This window comes from Berghia stephanieae, chromosome 3 (assembly GCF_034508935.2).
Source record: "Berghia stephanieae isolate SIO BIC M18660-M18661 chromosome 3, UCSD_Bste_1.3, whole genome shotgun sequence".
Lineage (NCBI taxonomy): Eukaryota > Metazoa > Mollusca > Gastropoda > Nudibranchia > Aeolidiidae > Berghia > Berghia stephanieae.
This window is the reverse complement of record NC_088362.1, coordinates 70,292,938-70,304,072: the sequence shown is the minus strand read 5'-3', so window position 1 is coordinate 70,304,072 and position 11,135 is coordinate 70,292,938. Positions and strand designations below refer to the sequence as shown.

At 36.5% G+C, this 11,135-nt stretch overlaps 1 protein-coding gene across 1 annotated transcript; it reads right to left on the bottom strand.

Moving 5' to 3' along the window:
* Nucleotides 1–5,770: 5,770 nt before the first annotated feature.
* Nucleotides 5,771–8,347, bottom strand: LOC144969337 (fibrinogen-like protein 1). The gene is made up of 3 exons (XM_078908447.1): nt 8,191–8,347; nt 7,179–7,350; nt 5,771–6,014 (listed from the first exon to the last, which is right to left on the bottom strand). Exons 1-3 carry the CDS (start codon nt 8,255–8,257, stop codon nt 5,771–5,773), a joined length of 483 nt encoding a protein of 160 aa, XP_078764573.1. The 5' UTR covers nt 8,258–8,347.
* Nucleotides 8,348–11,135: the final 2,788 nt, after the last annotated feature.

Below are 11,135 nucleotides of genomic sequence, written 5' to 3'. Positions count from 1 at the left end.
CATCCATAGTAACAGCTGCAAATCAAGAAGAAATATTTGATGGTGAAGCAGGAGTGCCAAATCAGCTTACGTGTTCTTCAAAACAAACTGAACCCAAGAGGAATTCAAGCAAAAATCGGAGATACATGTCATGGTCAGATGAGGATACAGATAGAGTCAAGTCATATTTTAAAAACTTTGTCGAAGATGTTTCAGCACATGGTTCAAGGGGATCATTACCTAGAAAGTCTGAAATTATTCTGTTCTTAAAACACCACAGGGTATTTTCACAAAAAGGAATCCCTGAAGGTACACTAATTAGTTTGGTGAAGACAAAGATTTTTAATGAAAGAAATAAATATAGAAGGGAAAGAGCGTTTCAATCGGTGTAATGACAATCATGAATTTGATTTGTATTACATTCATTGTATTGTATAGTGTTATTGACATATTTTGGGGGTTTACAAAAACGTTTTATCTTTATATAGTACAATCTGTTCATCATTGCAATATCCTTTTTTATATTATATGAACATTCATTTGCTCAGCTTGAGAGACAAATGCTTTGTAGAACCATAGCTGCCAACCGTTCTGTTAAAAACGGATTTGTTCCGCATTTGACTTCCTGAGTCCGTAAGTGCTTATTTTTAGTTCAAAATCCGTATTTTGTAATTTTTGACTAATTTGTGGTAAAAAAGCCATGTGAGCCTAATGAATTATTATTATTGATCCATTATTATTACTATTACTACTACTACTATTGTTGTTATTATTATTATCATTATTATTGGTGTCCAGTGAGAGCATAATCTCCATTTGTGTAGCTCTTTAATTTGAATTATGCCTCTAACATAAATGATTTTCAACAATTAAAAAAGTTCCATTCGTTTATATGACGCCTGTATTTTACTCAAACCTTTCATAATGTATTGGAGATTTGCATAGGATATGGATGTTAGCCTCGATATACTTTGAATATTCTAAGACAGTATTGATACTTTCACTATTTGTTACAAATATTATTTTAATTAAGAATAAAATTAAATCCACCTTTTTGATTGGAAGGTATTCAATAAGAAAATCAATTGCTTATATTGATTAAAGATGACAATGATTATTTCCCTTTATTAATTTATGAAATATATAAATTTAATCCCTTTAAAAACATCTTCATCTGATTTTAATTTTTTTTTTTTCAAGCAAGCTTTTGTAACGGTTTAGGTTCAAGAAAAATAAGTATACTCCATTTTTAGGTGTGTTTATCTTGTCAAAGTAAAGAAGTAGGAATTCTCTAATATTTAGAGGTGCATTTTACTATAACTACTATTATAGTATACTACTTAAAGACCATTATGTTGCATGAAAGAAAACATATATGCAATCGTCTACTTTTTATCTGAACTCACCTAATTTTTACCCCAAAACGCCCTCTCAAGTGATGTACCAGGTTGGTAGTTATGCATTTCTAACCATCTTAAGTTATTTCATTTATTTTACAATCGTGCTTCTTGTGTATTGGTCCTTATCAAAGTTGAGGCAGTTGAATTCTTTCTTTATATTGTCCGTTCTGAATTTTGATCTCATTGTGGAAAGCTCCCATAGCGGGCAGGGAGGTACACACTGTGTCTTCTATCCCCTTATATCTGTTTTCCAACATGCTTTCAGTCTTTGTCTTGGAATGAGATTACTTGTTTTTTTCCTGGCCCTCGCCGGAGTCCTAGCTGGGAGGGAAGCAGTCAAATGCATATTTATTGTTTTGGGAGATGATATTTTTTTCCTTGTAAATCATCTCTCTGTTATGTATTATTACTATATTTGTTATTTTTTAATGTATAATGTAAGCATTTGAGTGTGTTCCTCTTTGTTGGATTTTGTTCTTGTGTCCGGATAAGACTTATAGGTGATCTCAAACTAAGTACATTGGTGATACGCTCTTGGAATCTACATCTGATCCCTATTTGTTCCCAGTTCCCCTATGTCTTACTTTCTCTTGGATGCTTCAACTGTAATTCTAGAACTTTTTACTATCCAATTTTCTTCCTTTTTACTGGCGCTGATATAACCTAAATGTGTTGCAAGCGCCGTAAAACCCTTAAAAACAAAACAACAATCATTGTGGAAAGTGTCATTTTAACGATTCAAATGTGCTGGTACTAAACCCGATAATTGAGCAACATTTGGACTAGCCTCTGTCATCTCAAACTTGTTAGTGTTAGTAATAGTAATTAAAAAGGCTGACTTTTATATGTTGCGATTCGATGAAGGGGGGGGGGGGGGGGGGGGGGGGGGGGGGGCTTCGGCACACATCGCCCCTCATCCCGGGCAAAATGAGCGTTCCTTATTTTATTTTTGAAAAGTTGGCAGCTATGTAGAACTATCTGAAAGAATCAGATATGGCAGAATAAAAAGTCTTTCTACTAACCCTAACTTAATTGGCCAATGTAGCTTTATGTTCAGCATTTTCTAGATACCTAATGTAAAATTTCACTATTCTTTTTATGATAGTTTTAAGAGTTGCAATCTTTAGAGGTGACTGTCAAGAAATGACACCTCTGTGCATTTAATTTCATTCTTTCTTTATCCCCTCATCCTTAATCAGAATAATAATAATTAATAATGAAAAAAAATGCAGCAACGACAGCTTAGAACGGCATAAAGTGCTTAAGAATTATTTTTTTTTGCATTAAACTTTATTCAAACGATTTTCAACACTTTTGCTTCACAGTTTATGCTTTTTAACAAATGCAATTAAGCAACTTACCAGCAACAACATATTGGTTTGTTATCATTTGAGGGTTTTATCAGTAAAACTGTTTCTATCCTTTTATGTTGCACTGTACACATAGCAAACTTCATGCTTTTATTTGGTGACCAAAGACTTATGTGATACAGTGGATGAATGTTTGTGATGGCTTTTGGAACTGAAATAAACCTGCAATATGATTTGTAGACTTCTATCGTTATGTATCATTTTTCGGTCAAATGTAAATGTAATTTTACACGAGCTTGATGTATCATAAAACCCACAATGAGCTCAACGTGCAGCTGGTAGTAGATTTATATGGACACGAACAACGTTGTTACAATTCAGTAACGTACTCCAATTAACACAAGTGAGACTGTAAATGAGACTTTTACAATGACTCTGCATCGCCACAAATATGGATTCGAACCCTGGCAACTCGGGCATCAGACGAACTGTCTACCACGAAACCAAAGCAAGCATTGTGCAAGTTAAAGTGAATGAGATGTTGATTGAAGCCGTTCATTGTGTCCATCAGATCTGCTGTCCTATCCATCCAACTCCATTCACTCACTGGGTGGGGTTCCCGACTTCCCATAATGGGCAGGGACGTACTCGTTGCGTCTTCTATCCCCTATGTCTGTTTTCCAACTTGTTTTCTGTCTTTGTCTCGGGATGGGATGGGATTACTTGGTTTTGTCCAGGACCTGGCTGGGAGGGAAACAGTCAAATGTATAGTTCGAGTTTTGGGAGATTATATTTTTCCCTTGTAAATCATCTGTCTGTTATGCTCTTTATTGTTTTGTTTACATATTATTTATGCTTTGTAAACATTTGAGTGTATCCCTCTTTGTTGGGACCTGTGCTTGTGTCTGAATGAGACGTTTAGGTGATCTCAAACTAAGTACTTTGATAGTGGGCTCTTGGAATCTACTGTTTCCTATTTGAAACAAATCCCCTTTGCCTTACTTTTTCTTGGGTGCTCTAATTGTAGTTCCAGAACTTTTTACTATCCCATTTTCTTCCTTTTTACTGGCGCTGATATGACCTTAATGTGTTGCAAGCGCCGTAAAACCCTTACAAACAAACACAAACAAACCAAGTCCATTCAGTGGTATACAACAACAACAAATAAACTCCTCTGCCTGGTCCCTTCTATCTCTGATCTTAACGTGGGTCGTCAGGTTTCTAAAGGGGTCGGGGACTGCAAAAACAATGGCGCACGGAGCAACTGGGAATATTTTTTGCCGTGTTTGAGTCCCAGGTTATTTCCCTGAGCGCCCCTTCTGAGGGATGGACCTTCCCAGGAGTTAGTAAATGCGTTGCTCGGCCACTTCACTCTACGCACACTGGGGATAAGCTTCGACACTATGGCCATGAAGCTCTTAATCTTAAGGACTTACTTTATTTTAGACAATTTGGTGGTAGCTCACTTGAAAATGCACTCTTAGGTATACACATATATAAACATATACTGGGCTCCCTAAAAGGGTTTTTTAATGTGGTCTCCCTAAAAACATGTTTTTACCAAATGTCTCCTTAAAGCTACAGAAACACTTAGTAAAACATTAGGGGGACCGAGTAATTTTCTATATACCATTGTGATCATCAAGCATCAGAATTGTGTTCATAAATCATTGTAGGGAATCAAACTATACTCATTTGAACAAAGATTGAACAGTTTAATCAATTTGAACAAGACATATGCTTGGTCCTCCAATTGGTGCATTTCACAGTGGTCACCTTAATAGTGGATTGATACTATATATATATATATATATATATATATATATATATATATATATATATATATATATATATATATATGTTTGTGTGTACAGTAGAATCCTATAATTCTAAGTCTAAGCTCCTTTTTTGCATGTAAAAGCTTGACTATAAAAGGAGTGATTTATTGCATCTTCACAACATTTGCACCACGAATAATTGATTAATAAAGAATGTTTTTTCCATTGTGCAGGTGAAAAGTCATTCATAGAACACATTTCAATATATGTGGATAAATATATTGCCCTCTCTCACATTTATTTACGACTTGAAATTTCAAATTTTGGTCATGCATCCACAGTAAAGCAGATAAATAAAATAAGAATAATACTACACATTTTTTTAATCTAACATGTCTACTGCACACAGTTTGCCCAAACCAGCATCATAGGCCTGCACCAATTCATAGAGCAAAAGTTTACATATAAAGAACAAACCTTTCGTAAAAGTACATTGGCATTCTTACAATAGCGTTACTACCACTGGTCAATAAGTACACACACTGAAACACTGTTCCCTTGAACTTCTCGGAAAATGAAAAAAATAAGTTGAGGACACAGTGTACAAAGAATAATAAGGAAAAACTTCGGGACTTTCAAATGAGTTTGAGGAAACCATACCTGCGTGTACTCAACTCCCATCTGAGTTAAATGGAACAATGTCTGGAAAGTGCCTGCAATTACTGAAGGACATGCAATGCTAAAGCCAGAAATGACGAATTTGTGTCCATTTTGTCACTTATTAACCTATCACTGACATCGCTCATTGTCTCTTAACTCTTTTTTTTTATTTTTTTTTTTTGGATTTGCCTTGGAAATTTATTTACATATGATGGATGTTTCTGGTTTCCCCTTACCAAGCTATCATCATGTCATTGGTATTTAGTGTTTCATTCATCATGTTTTGTTGACAAAGGGAAACCAAAAACGTCCGGATTATCGTTCTTATTTCATTTAATTATTATTACTATTTATTTTAACATTTAAAACAATATATATAAATTTTATTTTAAAATGTTTCACTGATGCCATTTCTCATATTCTCTACATTCACAAAAGTAATGTATGTAATTTATTTACACAACGCCTGATATAGCTCTAAGCACACAATAGACATGGTATGCAATATAACGTCAGAAAATTTTCTCTTAGAGCATTATCAATAGCATTTAAAAAATAAGAATACAGAGCTATTATAAAAATGTAAATGATAGTAAACTGACCTTATGAGATGATGCCACAAATACGGTTTTTGTGATTAAAATCATAATGAACTTGAAAGGGTTAATTCAATTACCTGAAAGCATTTGTTGAACCACCAGCCAGAGGTGAAGGTCAGGGCACAATTTCCACCGCTGTCAAGGTCATTATCACTGTCGAATGTGGAGAATCTCATGCTCTGCATCCTCATACTGTAGGAAAGGGAATGGAATGGGTCCCCGGCAGTGCCCCTGTATCCACCAACCAAAATACGGTACCCATCTGATTCGTCCATAATTCGTGTATAACTGGAGATTGTTTTGAATGCAATATTACTACTACTACTACTACTACTACTACTACTACTACTACTACTACTACTACTGCTGCTGCTGCTGCTATTCTTACCATTACTACTACTACTACTACTACCACTACTACTACTACTACTACTACTACTACTACTACTACTACTACTACTACCATTACTACTATACTACTACTACTACTACTACTACTACTACTACTACTACTACTACTACTACTACTACTACTACTACTACTACTATAATGATAATAATAATAATAGTAATGGTGGTGATGATGAAAATAATAAGAATTAATAAGATATCGTTTATGACGATGATTATGATCACAATGTTAATAGCAGAGGTATTGGTAATGATACCCATCCACACACCTCGAAAACAATATAAACTGATTGATTGTCACTCGGTTTATGAAACAGTAAAATCTCGCAATATCCACATCTCCTTTACATTATTTTGCGAATCAGGCGAATCGGGCTTATCGCCAAGTTAATGAGCATGAACAAATTTACATTCAAGATAAATTTGTTTATTATAAATACAGCCAACTTTGCTGAGGTTTCAAATCTAGCTATACGGTGTCTCGTCATGTTCCCAAGTCAAGCAATGGTAAGCATGATTAGTGGCCGGATTGGTGGCAGTGATAATGGCGAAGTCTGGTACTGCATCCTTGAGTAAAGCACTTTATACACATTACCTCATTCGACTCAGTTGTGGATGAGTACATGGCTAATGGCCACAGCAGTGGTTAGTAATAAAGAACGCCGAACGACTTGTAGTACTTGTAGGAATAAATGAACAATAGGTAGCGCACTGAGCACGGCAAATCCGTGGTAATCGTCTGTATAAATGTTCATATTTTTTTTCATTAATAATATTACTGATGATGATAATAATAATAATGCATTTTATAAACGTGTTAATTTACATACGTTCATCTTAGTCAATGAATCTTGACTTTTGTATCATTTTCAGACAATTGATTTTTTCTTTTATTAATGACATTGAGATGTTTATCAGTAAATTTGGCAGTTTTGAAATCTGAACAAATAGCCATCTTTGGCATAATCTACAGGGAATGTGGGTTTTTTTTTCTCTCCACTCAAAGTTTGTCAAACTAAACCTTTTGATTGTATAACTCACCTAAACTCCGCCCATCTAGTCTTATTATCCCAATCTGTGAGTTCAATGCGCATGACATTATCTCCATATTTGGTCAAAAGATGGATGTTCTCTAGCCCCAACCAATGATCGTGCCTGTAGCTTCCAAATCCGCGCTTGTAGCTGTTCCAACCACGGAAGAAATCATCAGACCCTCAAAATGGAATAAGAATTGATCATTTGTAGAAAATATTCACCTGTATGTTTTGGTACCGCCCATATTAAAAGCTTCGTGCGGTTATGGATTGATTCATTCTTCTCAATGATCAAACACGCCAACATTTAATGATTTAATACTCCCATAGTGGGCAGGGGGTACATACTGTCTTCTATCCCCTTATATCTGTTTTCCAACATGCTTTCTGTTTTTGTCTTGGAATGAGATTACTTGGTTTAGTCCTGGTCCTGGCCAGATACCCTGGCTGAGAGGGAAACAGTCGAATGTATAGTTAGTTTTGGGAGATGATATTTTTTCATTGTAAATCATCTCTCTGTTATGCACTGTATTATGCTTTCTTTATATTATATATGCTTTGTAAAACATTTGAGTGTGTTCCTCTTAGTGGAGACCTTTGCTTGTGTCTGGATGAGACTTTTAGTGATCTCAAACTAAGTACTTTGATAGAGTGCTTTTGGAATCTACACCTGTTTCTTATTTGAACTAATTCCCCTTTGTTTTGCCTTTTCTTGGATGCTTTATTGTAACTCTAGAACTTTTTACTATCCCATTTTCTTCCTTTTTACTGGCGCCGATATGACCTTAATGTGTTGCAAGCGCCGTAAAACCCTTAAAAACAAAAACAAAACAATGATTTAATAAAACTATCGGGTAACCTTTGCGGTGTAATGGCAGCACATCTGAGCAGTAAGTAGAAGGTATGATCAATTAATTGCTATCACGACTACTACTACTACTACTACTACTACTACTACTACTACTACTACTACTACTACTACTACTACTACTACTACTACTACTACTACTACCACTAACCATCTCTCCTCCTCTGGAACACCGTCCAACCCCCACCATCGGTATCCATATCACAGAAAGCTGTCATCCGAGTACCGTTGTCGGTAGGTTGGGGTTGAAGGTCATACACACCACTGCTGTTGACACCAGACTTGTAAAGAGCGGCACAGTCCACGCCTGGACCTAGGAAAAGACGCAAAATACATCCATACTAATTGTTTCCAAAATGTATTACAAAAGATGGCAGTGGGAAGTTTAAAATAGGCATTTGGTTTCATTTGTGATTAACCGTCTCAAAACGGTATAATGTCGGGGTGAACACGTAACGCAGACCTGCCTACGACTACGGAAAATGAAAAATTCGTAGCGTCCGAAATGTTGGCTTCACTTTCAGAACTTTATGAGCAAATTAAAGTTGATGCCAAACTATATATTTTTAAGGACTTTTATGTGTTATTTAATCCTTGGGTGAGTAAATTGTTGATCTCTAAGTATAAAGTTGACTATAGCGCAAGGAATTTACCCAATGGAAACCGTACGGTGCTCTTATTGGCTAACCAACCAGCGGCCTCGATGAGAAAAATATCCGCCATTTTGATGTTGGCTGGGAATCGCGTTACTATAGTAAACAAGCGCTGATCGGCCGTTCATGAAAACAAGTTGCTGCTCGCTCGTTTAACTCAAAATTATTCAAAACGATCTCTCTAAAATGATATAAATGTGACTTCTTAAGGTTTTCTTCACGGTCAAAACCACACAACATTCTATTAATGATTACGTCCGAGGCAAAAAGGAATATTGACAGGTCGACCGAGAGTTGAACTCGTGAGACGACAAACATCAATGCGAAGTGTAGCGAGAGTCAAGCTATTGTTTGTTCTTGTCCTATTCTATATAGAGAAAAGGATAAATAGTATAGCCTCGTGTTTGAGTGGTTGCGTGTCATAGTCTTGTTTTTAAATTGTTTCTGTTGTTTATGTGTGTAGTGATGACTCTCTCACACTCAATTTCAATGCCGAAAGAGGAATTCCCGCACACAAGAAAGGGGAATTGGGGTGGTATTTGGCATGCATATTGTATAGTATCTAGTTCTAAATAGATAACTGATTAGAATTATATAATGATATATAAACACAATGCCAAATACAATTCCGAAGTTTCCTTATTTCAAATGAAGTAAAGCTCCAAAACCTAATGGTAGTGATTGTTGTACTGAGTGTTAGTGAGGTGATGTGGTGTTGGTGGTGGTTGTAGTTGTAGTAGTAATAGTGATGATGATGTGGTGGTGGTGATGATTGTAGTTGTAGTAGTAGTGGTAGTGATGATGATGTGGTGGTGGTTGTAGTAGTAGTGGTAATGATATGGTGGTGGTGGTGGTTGTAGTAGTAGTGGTCGTGATGATGATGTGGTGGTGGTGTTTGTAGTAGTAGTGGTAATGATGCGGCTATGTGGTCTAGTAGTATGACACTCGCTTCCGGATCGGAAGGTCCTGGGTTCGAGCCTCGCGCTCGGCGCATAGTTGAGTCCTTGGAAAAGGCTCTTTACTCACATTTTCTCACCGTACTCAGGTGTAAAATGAGTACCTGGCCGTTAACAGAGTTGTCTTTGTCCGAAAAATTGTAATATCGCCTAACAGGCGTCATGTCCCGTCCTACATGTTAAATGTTGACCAGGGACCCCTTGTAAAGCGCTTTGAGCACATTTAGTAGATATTGCACTATATAAAGCTCAATTTAAAAAAATATATATTTCAATGATGATGATATGGTGGTGGTGGTTGCAGTAGTAGTAGTGGTAGTGATGATAATGTGGTGGTGGTTGTAGTTGTAGTAGTAGTGATAGTGATGATGATGTGGTGGTGGTTGTAGTAGTAGTGGTAGTGATGATGATGTGGTTGTGGTGGTTGTAGTAGTAGTTGTAATGGTGATGATATGGTGGTAGTGGTGGTTGCAGTAGTAGTGGTAGTGATGACGATGTGGTTGTGGTGGTTGTAGTAGTAGTGGTAATGGTAATGATATGGTGGTAGTGGTGGTTGTAGTAGTAATGGTAATGATATGGTGGTGGTTGTAGTAGTAGTGGTCGTGATGACGATGTGGTTGTGGTGGTTGTAGTAGTAGTGGTAGTGATGCTATTGTGGTGGTGGTTGTAGTAGTTGAGGTAGTGATGTGGTGGTGGTTGTAGTAGTAGTGGTGGTGGTGGTTGTGGTAGTAGTGGTAATGATGATGATATGGTGGTGGTGGTTGCAGTAGTAGTGGTAGTGATGACGATGTGGTTGTGGTGATTGTAGTAGTGGTAGTGATGATGATGTGCTGGTGGTGGTGTAGTAGTAGTGGTAGTGATAATGATGTGGGGCTGGTGGTTGTAGTAGTAGTGTTAGTGATGATATTGTGGTGGTGGTTGTAGTAGTAGATGATGTGGTGGTTGGCAAACACATTACAGGTTATTATAATACATGATTACACACATTCTCTAACTTCATTTTTTGACAGCTTCGTTGTGCCATAAATATACGCAACAGTTCTGAAACATTTTATTGTGGATTTTGATATTGTTTGTTGTTTTTCTTGTGTCGTTATGTTGACATAGATACCGAATGAATGGTAATTACTACATTCTCAGCCAACAACAAAATGGCGCTGAATGCTTTCATTGGTGGACACTTTTTAGGCTTCGTACGTATTCTCATTCGTTTAATTCTATGCTATAGCGACTACAATTTTTTATCTCCTGAAAACTACGAATTTTTAAATTTTCAAGAAGACGGGTCTGAACAAGGTGCTTGAAATTAAATTTATCGGCAGACATAACACATTGGGTTGGTTTCTTTTCTTTACGGTAGAGAATGTACACTATTTCTTGCATTGCAAAACACTCGGAAGTTCATATCTTTCATTATTGTATTTCAATAATTAGTGTACGGGGTCCGATTCATCCTACAGAATACCGTTTTTGAGACGGCGGGTCAC

What these genes read in the sequence shown, in the direction of transcription:
- LOC144969337 (XM_078908447.1), bottom strand. Translation starts at nt 8,257, where the DNA reads ATGACAGCTTTCTGTGATATGGATACCGATGGTGGGGGTTGGACGGTG. An exon ending in GTTCCAGAGGAGGAGAGATG is followed by an intron (nt 7,351 to 8,190) that starts GTTAGTGGTAGT and finishes TTCCATTTTGAG; the next exon opens with GGTCTGATGATTTCTTCCGT. An exon ending in ACTAGATGGGCGGAGTTTAG is followed by an intron (nt 6,015 to 7,178) that starts GTGAGTTATACA and finishes AACAATCTCCAG; the next exon opens with TTATACACGAATTATGGACG.